Source organism: Homalodisca vitripennis, chromosome 3, assembly GCF_021130785.1.
Source record: "Homalodisca vitripennis isolate AUS2020 chromosome 3, UT_GWSS_2.1, whole genome shotgun sequence".
In the NCBI taxonomy this organism is placed as follows: domain Eukaryota; kingdom Metazoa; phylum Arthropoda; class Insecta; order Hemiptera; family Cicadellidae; genus Homalodisca; species Homalodisca vitripennis.
This window is the reverse complement of record NC_060209.1, coordinates 15,245,017-15,261,261: the sequence shown is the minus strand read 5'-3', so window position 1 is coordinate 15,261,261 and position 16,245 is coordinate 15,245,017. Positions and strand designations below refer to the sequence as shown.

The 16,245-nt window shown below is 31.2% G+C and overlaps 1 protein-coding gene across 1 annotated transcript in view; it reads right to left on the bottom strand.

Annotated features, from left to right (window-relative positions):
- Positions 1-22: 22 nt before the first annotated feature.
- The window catches only part of LOC124358090 (transmembrane protein 87A-like), a 34,062-nt gene continuing 17,839 nt past the window's right edge, over positions 23-16,245 (bottom strand). Inside the window, exons 6-10 of the mRNA XM_046810384.1 lie at positions 14,925-15,004; positions 11,047-11,117; positions 9,719-9,771; positions 6,707-6,734; positions 23-5,521 (exon numbers count right to left, since the gene is read on the bottom strand). Coding sequence (XP_046666340.1) covers positions 5,480-5,521; positions 6,707-6,734; positions 9,719-9,771; positions 11,047-11,117; positions 14,925-15,004 — 274 coding nt within the window. The 3' untranslated portion in view covers positions 23-5,479. The remainder of the gene's footprint in view (positions 5,522-6,706; positions 6,735-9,718; positions 9,772-11,046; positions 11,118-14,924; positions 15,005-16,245) is intronic.

Genomic DNA, 16,245 nt, shown 5'->3' with positions numbered 1-16,245 from the left:
TGTAATAAGGCATTCAACAAAATTACTTCTTTTGTCATGTTATATTTTATTACAGAAAAAGGAAACATAAAATGCATTTGTTGTGATTATGTACAAAAAGCAGATACAATCAACAAGATTCAAACAATATTGATAGAACTACAAAATATTAGTTTCGTCCGTAGATCTGTCTATTTTGTCTGTAGGTTTGTGCATTACACATGAATTATGTTTGTAACTCATAAAAAAACATTTTTCATAAATTATCAGACCAATAATGCACTCAATATTAACACAACAACTATAAAGAACGGAAACAAACAGATATGGTTTTGAAATTTGCCCGAGTTTGTTGTTTCTTGGGTCTCATTTAGTAGCAAGATATTTTCTTGAATTAAATATTATGCTTTTGAATACTGTTAAACTAACAGGAACTAAATACTAATAAAAATACTTCATCCATTAAGAAATTACAGTGGTGAAAACATAATCTGTACATACTATACTTAGGTTTATTTTTGCTGAATAAAGGAAAATAAGCAATTTTGACAAATAACATGTCAGTTTTCCAGTTTTCTTATTATATATTACACAAGTTAATTAATACTAATATTTTTACAAATTTGCTGTGATGTACCGTAATACATTCTAAGTTTTATGTTCTCAATATGGTGGACTTTCTTACTAGATTTTTCTGTGGAAACACAAGGGAAAATGAAAAAAGGGGAAAGTATAAAAGTGCACAATTACGCTTATAATATTCAGCACAAAACAACTTTACAGTCCTGAACTTGTATTTTACTCTGGACACTTTTTCCTTTTGTGTCATAACCAGGGTTATTAGAGCTATTTTGATTTTTATATGTTTCCAGAGTTAATAATCCAATAATAGGGAGGAGAATGTGCTATGAGATAGAAGTAATAGTTCCTAAGACTGTTTTATCAATTCTGAAATACATATGACTAAATTCTGACAATTACAAAAGTAATCCTAGTTTTTAGTCACAAGGCTGGAGTAAATAACTGACATCTAATTTTTCTGGTTAGCACAGCGTCGAAACATTGCTTAATAAAAACATGCTGTACTTACTTGAAAATATCAGCAGGTAGGTTGTACGCTGAACTGCTTGTGCGAGACCCACACTGCTGAATGATCTGTCATTCGCTTGAAAAGAATTTGGGAGCCACTCAAAAATTTGTTTAATTTCAATTTGACCAACATTCACTTTCTTTTATAATGGTTAAAATGACTGCTCCAACAGAGAAACCAACTCCCTTCAAACTCGTAACAGTCAACTGAAGAAGGTTCCCACACTTCGCTGAATATTCTTTATCAATATGAATGTTCTGGCATATTTGTTAACAGTGTGGGATCGCCTTAAGCTATGTTTTGATGTGGTATGGACCGGAAAACGTACATGTTAGTTATTTACATAAGTGCCTTGTTCTCACTATCAAAGGAACATTAAAAATGAACAAATTCTTCTAAATCATACTGACTCTACCAATCTTCAATTTTCTATAAAATATAATTTTACATCAATATATTGTTGTTGCCGGTCATTTGAAAATCACCACTTAATTAGCCTTTACGCTCTCTATCGTTTACAACAATTATAACAGAAGTTTTGAAATACAAAAGATAATTTTACTGAAATTCACCAACTGAACGAAAAACTCTTTTGGACTCTGAAATCATTTTTTGTGATTTATTTTTAATCTGGATGTGGTCAGCCTACAGACTTTTGGATTAGTAGGATATGTATTAGTGGCAACCACATAGTCTTGCTGATGGAGTTAAATATGAATATGAACACAACATTCTCCAGCCACTAACACCCCAGGCTAAAACCAATGTTTCCATCAAACCAGAAAAAATACTAGCAGAATCCATGAACTGGTTGGCACTTGAAAATACAAAAGCTGTTTTGAGAGTAATTAAATTTCTTTTTAGTACTTGAAGACGGTGACACCACATTGCACATCGTTATAAGGAAAATTGCTTTAAAATGTTTTAAGACAGTTTTGTTACTGTAATAGGAAAATTGCTCTCTGTGAGGCATGTGCTGGTATTGCTTTCCAATGTATAGAAAACAAATTTTAAAAATTGCAGAAATGCATTGAAAAATGTGTAATTTATGAAAGGGACATTATGCACAACTGTATGTTACATGACTATACTTCCTGCACAGCATTTGCATTGATCAACAGCTGATTGACTGTTGTATATATCAAGATATAAATTATATTATGATCACTTTTCTTTCTTTACAAGCAGCAAATATATTAAAACTTTCTAATTATTATGTAAGAATTTCCCGTATTATTACGTCTTAATCTAATATTCACAATGTTTCAACCCAAGTTATAGTTTAGTTCTCTTTTTATCCCAAAACCTATCTTCAACCCTTTAATAGCTTGTAGTGATTAAAACATAGAATAAAGTATTTATAAGTATAATTAACCGATACATTACGTTATTTATTGTTTTCACCTCCAAAAATTATTAAGTACGTCCACAAGCACATTAAATAAATACTTCAACATAGCATAAAACTAACAGGAGTCATAATTTTTATATTAACAAGAAACAATTAAACTATTTAGATACCATCTGTATACTTGGTGTTATACATTTTATGGTCATAATTTAATAATAAATTCTACTAGAAAATCAATATTCAGCTTCAATACATAATCTCTTCTCTAAACCTACAAAGCTTACTACTATTTACATACAATGTTTATTTAAATTAAGTATCTAATAGAAACTGTAAATTGGATAAAAATAAAATCTCAATTGGAAATGACTAAATTCTAGACACAAGCTCTGGTGGGTTGGCGTCAGATTCAATCGAGATGTTTTATCGTCTGGACTCAGTTTGTACGCTGGGTCTAGTTTTATTTGTTATACAGGTGTAGGCTTGCACAGGATAGCTAAATCAGTACATCAAAATAAATTTTATTCCCTGCAAAGTTTCTCTACCCAATCCTTGTGCAATGATCTAAGAAAGCATTCAAACAAATAAGGCAAGATACGTGTTATTGTCTACAGAATATTTTTCTAAAGTTAATCTTGGCATAAAATGCTAATTTATAATCGTTAATTAATATATGTTTATATGACCAAAACACAATAAAATTAACTTTTAAAAACTAAGTAAAACTGAATTTTAAACAGAAAAATGAATTGATGAATGTTTTACAAGAAGATAAGAACAGATATGAAACCGAAGTTTCAACAGTATTGTCTCTTTCTCAACAACTAAATTTAAGCTACTAAAATTTGGAACTTTCTTCCCCAAAACAATATACAACCATAATTCAAAAACCAAATACTGTTTTTAAGGGTTATTGCATAGTAATATTGATGTGAAATGCTGCTGAATGCAGTGATTTACCAATTTTTAGTAATAAATTTCAATAAACAAAATTGATGCAACCAATTCATCAAGAAAAAGCCCTCCAACTTCAATCAAAACATTTAACACGTAACTAAATTTTCTGCGGCAGGTTGCTTTTGTAGTACGGTGCTTTTGTTTGATTTAGCGCAATGTGGTTGACTGCTAAATCAGCGCCCCCACTCCACCCTAACTCATTGCCTCACGGGCGTGAGGCCAGTACGGGAGGTGAAGGTTGTGCTGCTTACCGTGTGTAGAGCTAGTTCCACTGTTTCTTTTACACAAACCGTTCTTGGATTGCCATCTTGGTTAAGTCCAATGGAAAAAAATGAACTCATTAAACGCCTGTTTTCTGATGGACAAGAATCAGACAGTTCTGATGATGACATGTTTGATCACTGTGTGGGAACAGATATTGTTGGAGGGAAAGGGGGGGACTGATTCGTGGGTGCCAGTGGAGGCAGGGGGCTGAAAAACCAGCAAAATATTGAGCACGGACTGGATGAAGACCCGGCACCGGTGGGCTGCTATTCCAGCGCTGGAAATGAAGTCACAATTCATGTACACAAGGGTTCTTGGGCACCTTCAACCAACATTACTGACATCCAGAAGTCATTTTTGGGTGAGTAACACAATTAAAACTTTGTTCACATTTTGCGGTTGCACGTCATCTTACTTCACATAGTGAATGTGTTCACCATCACAAGATCTGGTTCACAGTGACACTAAACCACAAAGTATAGTCTGTGCTGAGATCACCCAACATAGAGTACTTTTCCCCTTTTCGGTGATTTTTTTATATACTATTCAAGTTTATTTTTTAGAGCAAACATTTATCCACTTCATTTAAAAATATTTTTTATGCCAATTACAGGTTGAAAATATAAATGTATAATTCAATTATTTTCTTATTCGCTCAACTATCAAGAGATAAACAGCAAACAAAACTTTGTCGTCAATGAACAAGTATAAACAACACAAATCCTCCAAAACTTGATACATCATAACATTTAATTCAATTCTCTAATATACACAAACCAGGCAGCTATCTTTAGGCTGCGACTACGTTGCGTCCAAACGATTCAAACATGCTCGAGTGAAAATGACAGTACTCGAGTCCACCATTAGACTACAAAATCATTTGCGAGACTAGAAAGCAGTGAGATGACAAAAGCAAGTCACAAATAAACAAATATTCTGAATATAATGCAAAACATAACAAAATTAATAATTAGTTAATCTAGTAATCTTAACCAACATTTAGTGATTGGAGTCTTTTGGAATCCATTAGGCATTGTTGATATGAATTAGATTATTAATATGAATAATATAAATTCATTACAATGTCCTAGGTCTTAAAAAATTCGGAAGTTTAATTTGTGTAAAACGACAATTTCTTAACTAAAAAAAAGTTAAAACCCAATATACTTGTATATTATTGTTTCAATAAATAAATAGCTTATGTACAAATGTATGATTTCAAAACATTCAATTAAGGTACTTCACTACGATAACTAATTGCACCAACATATAATACAGTTTAATATGTGAAATAAAAATGTAATTTTCTTTAAAATGAGTGTTCTTCTTCTAAACATCACTATTAAATGTGTAACAAATTAATTTCTTTTTTTTAAATACTAGGCATCATTTACTAGGTATTTTGATTATATATTTTAATTATCACATCACTTACATTACCAAATAGTTAATTAGCCAATTTCTTGTCACTTAATAGAACAGGTAAGGTTATAATTTAATTTTTAGTTCCGTTAAATAAGATCCAGAGGGAAGATCGTTACACTTCTAACTGTTCTGTCATTGCTAATTATACAGTCAAACAAAACTGTAAACCATACATAGTACAAAACTTATCATAACATGAAATAAAGTACAAACAAGTTTTGACAAAGGACGCTACATGATCATAAGGACATATCCTGTATACTACTGTACTTATCCTGTACATTTACAATAGAGGTTCACTATGGCCTTTTTTAACTTTCATACAGAAAGTGAAAAAAATTTAGATCAAATCCTGTCTTGTATAGGAATCAAAACTAATGTTTACACAGCACAATCACAATATTGGACCAAAGTTACTGCATCTTCGACAGCTCGAACTTTGTGTTCATTATCTCCTGTAAAATGAACAAATTTTTTTGTAATACAAATATATCAGAACTTGAATGAATAAATCCAGAACTAATATTGGTAAACAAATTAAATACAAAAATTCTATATAAATTAATTGTATAAATATTTCTACACATCTCAATACATCAATGTATTTTAATACGTTGAAAAAAATTATGAAATGAAAATAATGAAAAATTCTTTTCTTATACAGGCAAAGTTATGGCCCTTTCTTACACTTAACATGCAAAACCTTAAAGAATGCAAACTTAAATAATACAAGTCAGAGGCAACTTCTGATTTCAATTAATGTCACAAACAAAAAATTTCAGAATAATATCAATCTTTGTATACAAATAAAAAATTATTTTATGAAAAAGACTGTATGACTCTTTAGTTTTTAAACGAGTTACTGCATGACAGTACTCTTCAATCAAATGAACATCTGAAACCAGCAACAACATCCTTCAAAAAAAGAACTTCTATAACTGTATATAACTACATAATTAACCCTTTTGCTACCAATGATGTATATCGTCTGTCATTAATTACCGATCACGGGCACTGCACGTCATGCTAAGTTCATAATTTTTGAGTCAAAAAATATTCAAGATACTGATTATTTTGGTATTTGTCTGTACTATTATATTAATGGTCTGTTAAAACGTGACATACTCAAATTTTGAAGCTGGTCTCTAAATCGATTGTAGTTTACAGTTTAATCTGTTGATTGTTTATTTTAATTAGTTACCGTTGATGATGACATTTTTAGTGAAATTAGTAGTGAAAGTGGCGATGAAGAAATTCAAGAAAATTATATGACAAGGCCTAACCTTCAAACTTGGGAGTGGCCAAGGAAAGCAAATGATTTATATAATTTTAATTTAAGTGGTATATCTGGTATAAATCTAATCGTTGCAAGGGAACTAAATACTTAAAATATAAAATACAATTTTAACATGTTATACGGTTTGTTATTTTTAATTGGTCCTAAGAATTCTCACAACGATTTCTATTGCAAAAGAAAAATTTCACTACCCGAGGGTAAAAATATTTTTATTTTAATTGGTAGTCAATGGGTTAACATTATACTACTAGATGGATGTATTTATGTTACTAAGGATGGATATATAAAAAATTAATTATCAAGAATTTAAATTGGTTTAGAACAACAGCAATAATTGTCTTACCTCGTCCGAGTCCAAAATTGGCAAAGTACTGAAACCAAAGAATACAGAATTAGAATATATTTTTAACAAATAATGTTTAGTTGGTTGTATTATATCTTATACTCCCAGCATCCAGTTAGTTATTATATTACTAATCTGTTGGTTTTCTTAACCCTGGAAGCATCTTTCAGAAATTCTAAAGTGTGCTCGAATTTTTGTAGTTTTCACAGGGTCTCTTTGTAAATTTTGTATAAAATTCCACATGTAGTATATGTATAAAGTATTATGTATCATTTTTCTTATTAAGAATCAGAGAATAAAGCTACATAGTTTTGAAGTAAAAATAAAAATAAATTTATTTTTATAGCATATATTATATTTAGTATTTAACATGTGAAAAAATTACATTAATTTATTTGCATTATAATAAAATATAAGATTTTTCAACAGTCTGAAATAGCCAAATTGTAGGAAATTTAGTTGTGAAAACAAAATATATATAGTGTTATGAAATTCAAAAATAAAAATGGAAATATGTTTAGAGAGAAAAGAGCAGTGGCAAATTTTTACCCATTTTCAGTTGCTAAGCAACAATGAAATAATGATAATAAAATCGACTCTCGTGCAAATTAATGTGTTTTTTTTTACCTTTTTATGAAGTTAGTTGATTTATAACAGAGTATAAATCAGTTTTTTATTAAAAAAAAAGAAAACAAGATACAAAACTTCTACTTTAAACTCATCAAAGTCAGTCATGTCAGATTTCATTTTAATGTCACGAATATCACTCGATATACAAGGATAACCCATTATGAAGTATTATATAATCAACACTGTATGATAAAACTTTGCTCAATTCAAATAAACAAACATCTGAACAAAGAACAAAATGATTTGTTTACAAACAACAATTTCCGCTGCACAGAGGTTAACAACGAAATTACATCTGGAAAAACCACACAGATTTTAAACTAGAAACAGGATAAAATTAAATTAAAGACCTCTAAACATTAAAATAAACTCATAGGCTTTCGATTAACGTATAATTTAAAGGTCTTTAACGGGTACTAATGCCTTTAACAGTAAAATACGAATCGACCCTTTAGGGGTCGATCACACTTTAGAAGTTACACGATGGACACCAAACGGGTCGGTCGACGCTTCCAGGGTTAACCCATTGCAGATTGTATTGTTTTGGCGCGCGGGCACCAGCGGGCACGAATTAATTTACGGTCAGCGGCTGCACGAACAGCAATGGTGCGCCACATCGTATCGCTCGCTATTGCATACTAAAAAATTCAGCTGTAGCTGAAGGTATTCGTTCAGATGGAACATGGGCCTGCTGGGGTTTCAGTGATGTAGGAACTATAACACACGAGCAAGGTTCCGGGGTGGCAGGGATGATGTCTGAATCATAGTCTAAATAAAGCGGCTCGGGGGAAGCGATTACAACATCCGGGTCATTGTCTAAACTAAACCCTCCGACATGTACGTCTGCATCGTTTAGTTCTTTGTCACTAACCTCAAAAGTATTATAATGACAACTGAGGAAAACACCCAATCAGAAGCGCTAAAAAGCAGAGAGCGCTAAAAAGCAATCATATGAATGATTTTTCAACTTCGACATACAACTGCGATCTGTACGATATTTATAAAATTTTTGTAAACTCTAAACGTAGACCATTGTTATACACTCTTGGTTGGCAAGTGAAGACGATCGCCTGATCTATCAGACATTAATAGAACTATTTGGAGGGAAACTTAAAAGCAGACCACTTTTGCGACCTGAGCTCATCATCGTTAGGCCCGGCCGCTGCGTGACGAGCCCAGCTCGTCAGTGATCCGCAATGGGTTAAAAGTCTTATACAATTTTCAACAAAGTAAACAATATTAACCATTACACTTTTATCATCTGATTACTGATTGATCTAGAGGATTATCATATCTGATTACTGATTGATCTAGAGGTTTATCATATTTTATAAATACAAGGATTGTCCATAAAGTAATGACTACTTTCATGAAAAAAAATTTGGAATTTATGATTTCACCTCAGGACATGAATTAGCAAAATGAAACAACATGGTGGTCTCTGAAAACGATAGCCATCAGACTACAACATTTTGAAAGGGTTTGATTGCATTTTTTCGCTCTTGACTGTGACTTTGGGTGATGCCATTCTATAGATTGATGTTTCATTTCAAGTGTAAAGTCTGACACCCAGGTTTTGTCACCAGCCACTATACTGTCCAGTATTTCATCACTACCTACACTGTAGTCTTCAAGAAAACTCGATCATAAACAAATTTTACCCCAGCTGCATTGAGTCAGTCAAAAGACGCAGGACCCATAATGCACAAACCTTTCTATAGCCTAAATGAGTAGTAATGATTTCATGAATAAATGAAATCGTAGGAAATTGGTCACTAAGTTCATCCAATGGAAAACGTCAGTTTTTACAATATTGCCAATTTGTGTTTCCAGATCTTCATTAGAAGAGGATAGAGGACCTGAGCAGCATTTATCATGAACGTTATTCCTACTTGAATTAAAAAAGGTGACACCATTTCCGTACTTTTCCTTCACTGATAATATTCAAATCAGTGTACCTGAGACTAGTGTACAAAGCAGGTTTCACATGTTTAGCGTTAAAGCAATACAAAGAAATGATCGAATTTCACTATCTGTGGCATTTTTTACTAGCACACACATCATAAATGTCAATAAAACTAAAACAATAAAAACGGAATAAGGTGATGCATAGCAACGTGTACCCACCCATTGGGCACACACCACACACAAAAGTCCGGTGTAAACCCGATCGGGTACACGACGGCAGTTGTGAAAGATCGCATGTACCCGACAGGGTCCACGTCGTCATGAACGTGAGTAATAATTTTTAGTAACCTGTTCTTGTTCCAAGAATCTGAAAGTTTTGATTTGTCCAATTTAGTGTCTTTGAAGTTTTTCAAGTCCAGCAATAAACAATACTCAATGACTCAATACTCAATAATTATTAACTCAATGACTCACCTGTCTGCCAGAGACGTTGGTATGTTTTCCTCCACCCATTTTAAATCCTCCTCCTGAAAATTGGTTTTACTCAGTATAAAGCTATTAGATATATTTTAAAACTACTTCTATAGACCTTACACGTATTTTACTAAACATATACAACTGCTTTAAATTTAAACCGTTTCCCCACCTAATTATCCAGGTACCCGTCCATGTTACATATAATTAATTTTCAAGTCAAAAAAAGTGTTTAAGAAACTAACACCTTTACTCGAGTTTTACTGCAGGTATTAGTCAATTTTGCTTCTTTTCACAAACGAAAGTTTGGGTCTAATGAGATAATATTCGTATATGAATATTTTAAAAACTGTACTCTTCATGTATTCACAAAAAAATATTAAAAATGAAAATGAGTTTTTGCCAAATGTTTAAACCCTACAGTCACCGAAAGAATAATAGATGCTACTTAGTATCTAAAGAAACATTTTTTTCTTACTTTTTAATTTTTTTATATAAGGCATTTTGTTTACGGATATAAAGCACAGTTACAGACTAAACATTAGTTTTATCTATTCAATTTATTTTTGAAAAAAAAAAAAACTAATATACAATGTATAAATATTAAAATGTTATAACTAAAAGGAATTGGGGATTTACCATCGTTATATGTCACAAAAATGAACATCTCTAGTGCATGGAACATGCATTGTAGAGTATACTTGATTCTGTGCAGTAACATTGTATGGGTTCATTAACACCAGTCTAGACAAGTATATTTTTGGGTTTTTTATGTAAAACTAATTCTGTTGTAAAGTCAGACTCTATCAAGTTCATCGCCTCCCGTTGGTTAGTTTTTAGTTTTATATTTATACTTAACCTCAAGTCTTCAGATTTTTGGACACCTACAGAAGATTCCAACAGATTCCAATCGTCAAAATATATTTTGGTTGTTGTACCATAAAATGATGGCAAATGTTCAAAATCTCACATTCTCTACTAAAATAATCCAATTTAAAAAACAAATTTTAAACAAAACATTTTTATCAAACCTAAAACGGATATAATATACACTAGTAACCTACATTGAAAGATAACAACTATTTGCTCACGAACAATACACAAACATATTTAAACAAATATAACTCATAAATGATCTATAATAATGAAACATTAATTATGCTAGCAAAATGTAGTAAGTTAGTTGCAGTATAAAATACTGCTATTAATACTGATTGAGCATGTAGACACCGCCATTATTCCAATAAAAAGCAAATTCGAAAAAGACATGAGATTTTGCCTCAAGAAACTCAAAGGTCACATATAAAATAGGTTTCTACACCACTCACCGCTGAATTGGTTGAGAGTTTGGGTTTGGGAGAGCTGGCTCCTGAGTTCAGGCCACCCCTCATTTTCACTCCTGTAACAGACGAAATTAAAAAATTAAGTCCTTGACATGAGAAACATCAATTCAATTTTAATAATTGTTCTCTTTCTGTTGATCTTGATCATTTTTCTATGGTTTGGTAAAGTTTATACTTTTGACATTCATTCAGGACCTATGAACTACTTACTAATACAAAATTAATTTCAAAGATCATAACAAAAGAACAACAATATGTAAAAGAAATTAAAATTACTATAAAATTGTTGTTATGAAAAATATAGGTGTTTTAATTTTTTAATCAATTAAAAACTTTTTTTAGGATAAGGAAAACTAAAAATGTTTCACAGAGAAAGTTTATGTAAAAGAAATTATTTGCCAATTTTCTTACAAAGGAACAATAAACTTCTAACTCATGTTTGGTAGATCATACATTAGTTTTTAATCACAGTTTATTTTTAATTACAGGAATCGGACTCAATGAAACAATGAATTCAACATTAATGTTCCTAATAATTACATAAGCAATTGATTAACATGTATAAATTGTTGTTTTACACTATTTATAAATTATTTCTATGTTAAACTTAATTTAGCTAAAACATCAATTTTACATTACGTTGTGATCAAATGCAGAATTGCCTCATGAAATATCAATTGACATGGATCCATGATATTCTTTTCAATGATAAAAATATTCAATGCAAGTAAAACAAGGATAATTCCAACTGTTCTCCCGGTTCCTTGAAATTTGTAATATGAATAACGTTAATAAAATGTGGCAGTTTAGATGATTATTTTTTTAATAATTCAAAATTTTTGTCCGTTATACATAATTTTTGAACTAGAATTCCTAAAAGTAAATGAGCAAGCATTACAATGTATCATCTAATACTACAGATAACTGACTATGGCACATGCCGTTGCTGTAACGACTGTGTTGAGTGAGTCACTCTGATTTCTGTTACATTGCCAATAAGTCAGAATATCCCCATATCCTGTAGCTGTGACAGTCAGCATCATATCACCTACAGTAACACATAACTCCTCCTCCTACAATGCCCTTGTTTAGAAAGAATTGGTGAGTTGTCTACAATTCACTAACATTCGAATGGCAGTCATCCAGGACCATTTTCTTTTTCAGATTGTAATTTGAGTCAGTAATCCAGTTGTTTCATATAGATATCCATTTTAGGAGGGTAAACGATCGTCACGACTGATGAAATCGTCCTATGGCACTGTAAGGGTTAACTTCCTGTACTATAGTTAGTGAGATATTGACACCATTTACATAATTAGTGACTTAACACATAACTCACTGAGTTCTAGAACTGATCGCCCTTTACAAGTATAACCATTCTATTAACAGATAAACATGCCATGTGGTATTTGTAAGGGTTAATACAGTTTACTATAGTTAGTGAAATATAGGACGAAGTGAATAAAAAGTAGTCCTTGCTTCGTTATGCTGATTTTGAGCAATTACTTAATTTCCAGTGAATAAAAATTAAAGCACTACCAAAGATTAGTACTTGCTTCACATTTCCCGGAAGTCGCAGTATTTGCTCCAGATTCACATGGATAAAACTTAACAGCTACTACCTTTATGTAGTACCTGATTTATATTTGTGGAGCGTCTGGCGTAACAGACGCTCCACAAACAGTTGGCATCATTGTGATGTTCATGCACATTCATGATCGTAAGTTATACCATGAACTGCAGCATGTCATTGATTAACAATTTTCTATGGTTTGAGGAAGAACATGTTAATTTTTTAACTGCTGAGTTTCTGCCTTAAAGTCGCTGATAGATACAAAAGAATCTTTTAACAAAAAAATGGAAACTATTTATGTGCTGTCGCTAATCAAGGATTTCAATTTGGAGTGGTTGAAGATGTTGGAGTCCAAGTTTTATTTTTTTGGAAGCTATTACACTTGGGAGATTTTGACTTTTTAATGAGTTTCAATGACTGGATATTCTGTAAAAAGACTAACAGAGTTTTGTTCACAGAGCTCTTTCCGAGTGAACCGTCAACCTAGAGCTTCATAACTCAACAAAACTGTCGAAAGGTGATTTGAGCGGTGCATGTCATCGAGCAATACACGCTTAACTAATCGCATGACTTGGAGAGAGAATCAGGAGTCCACAAAAGTAAAGTAATTACTACCGTGTAGTAGATGTTAAGAGAAGTTACAACTACGATCTGTCCTGGACAGCCTGTAGTATCGACTACCTAGCGATAGCAGTTACTCACTCCGTTAAAAAAATTCCAGCATTTCATAGTAGTTGCTAGAACTATTTATTTCTTTTTATTCACTTCACCCATTGACATATAAAACATCATTGTACTATAATTAGTGATGTAATAACATAAAACCCATTGAGTGCCAGAACCATTCATCTTATACAAGTACAGCCATTCTACTAAGAGATATCATCGGCATGTGGTGTAGCAAGAGTTTACTATAGTATAGTGCAGTAGTACGTGTTGTGTAGAAGGATTTGCTAAAGTTTCATGTCAGATGAAAAGTCTACGGATGAAATTATTCTCAAGATTAAGCTATCATGTGGACAGGCATAGGTTACTTCAACGCTCTGCCAAACTCCACAGAAAGACACCCCTATCACCAAACACGATGTTGCCTATATAGAAACTTTTATTCCTCTTAATCATGAACACTGTAAAATGGGTACCTGATGCACCTTATATGACTAATTCCACTTAAAAAATCATAGGGTCCTATCATATTACATCACAAGTCCTTTCACTAAGAAAACTATGAATTTAGACTTTTGGAGTTCCTCTACATTTCAGGTCTAAAATAGTTCGTGTTACTGGAATCATGGGAGCTTTTCAAACGAAAACAAGGAATTTTGCATAGAGATTTTGGGTGAAGCCGCGGATATGTGCTAGTTATAAATAAATCCACATTTGGTCTTATATATTTCACCTCGCTATGCGAGGCAGAAGAAAAGGCAAATTAATATTCTTCATCTTTATCCGAAATAGTTCATATCAGCAATATAGGACCTGTAAAGGTCCACATTGCAACTACACTTCAATTTGGTCCTTCGCATGACACGCTACCAACTTAGGACAATCATCATTAAAAATTGTACTCAATCTATTTCATAATAAATAATAAAGTTATTGACATTTTTTAATAATTGTAAAAAAATCCCTAACAAAATTACAGTATATTTGGAAAACTTCTCTAAAAATACTGTAGGCATTTATGACTAATATCAATAAAAAAAGTCAGGCACTCAAAGGGTTAATTGTCTTCAAAATCATGTATGCATCTAAATCAGTTGAACCGAATAACTTATAGGTTAAGTGATAATGGACCTTAAAAATACATTATATGAAATACAAAATTCATTAAAAATCATACAGTTTAAAACTGCTTTGTAATATTTTGAATTTTTATACGAGTTCACTATTAAGCCAACTAGAAGATAATATTGTATTGTATTAGCCTGTTAAAAAAGCAAAATAAGATACTAGATTAATTCTATCAACCTACTTCATCATGTAGAAAAAGGAAAGAACAATAACTGAATGAAGAGGACTCATAGCATTACAACATTGAAGTAAAGATTATCTTGCTTGCATTTGTTTGTACAATAAGTCCAATCATAAGTTAAACATCATTATGATCATTACAATTAGTATTATTATACATAACTTTGGTAGATGACAGAACATTTTTAAATTACATTAAAATTTCTTAAACAGAATTGAAAACCTTGTACAGCATAAATAATACAATATATTAATAGAACCAATAAAACTTTAACAAAGTAAGTCATCATTTTTATTAATTAAAAAATACACTTACCATATGCATCACTGACAAAATATTCTTCTTCTTCATCATCACCATCCTCAGGTGCGTCTAGGAGAGGAGTGAAGGCATATCTAACATAAAATGTTTTTATAAATAAAAGAAAACTAACCTTTGTAAAATTTAGAGAGGAAAAGAGGCAAAATAATTTCGTTTTGTAACTGTGAGTATAATAATTTTCATAGAATTTTCTGCCAATTAACTAAATTTTAGAATTAAAAAAATCACACAAAAATAATTTTACCAAGAATTTGTCTTATAATAAAATATGTATAATTACATTATGTGATAAATTATCTTCATTCATTTTATAGAGAATGTTCAAATAACAAAATTCTTAGAAAATACCATGCACAATTTGTTGTATATAATAAGTGTTGACTACCTATTTGGACTGTTATAAGAAAGGTTTTGCATGATTTGTAATTTTTCATGGAGCATTAATTTAATGATAACTGATGATGAATTCAAGGTATTTGTATAACAATAAAAACTCAAGTGGGTTTTAAATACACACTTATTCCTTTTGTAATATAAAAACTCCACACTAGGTTACATTTGATAGTTAATAAATGTCTTGTCACCTAAATAGTTTTTAATTTTTCACTGAGAACAAAGAAGCATGTGTGCTACTTTCACTAAAGTTGCAATATTTCAGTTTTTTTTTAACTTGATTTACTTAAATAATATGTCCATGGATTTTTAACAAATTTTATAAAACAGTTATTCTTGTAAAATATGTGTAAAATGTATGTGTTTTGATTTATTTTATGCAAAAACTTTTAAATGACTGTAATCTTGTAACTGATATCTGTAAAATTAATTGTCACTATACACTTTTTAAATAAATATTATTCATGTCAATATCTACGCAAAATTTGGTTAAATGTGTTTGTGAGGTTTTTAAAGAAAATATGGTACAATAAAAAAAAACACATACATACATGCACACAGAATACTACAAAACTTAAAGATCCAAACAGAGTTAGAAATTATTTTAGTATAACCTTAGGAATGTCCCCATAAAATATCTGACAAGAGTTCTGAGACACCCTGCATAAGTATTACAGTCCTGTGTGAGCAATGACTATTAAAACATCACTTTCACATTAGATACTGGGTGTATACGCTTATACGATTAAGAAAAATTTTGTTTCAAATTAGTTTACATAACATTTAGTGCATCTGTATAACAATGATCTTTGTCTCATATCAGTATGCATACAAAAGTTTTACCAAATATATACAGTACAATCTAAATTGTCTGGATTAATTAGGGGTGGAACTATTCTGGATAAACCAGAAACACAGCAAA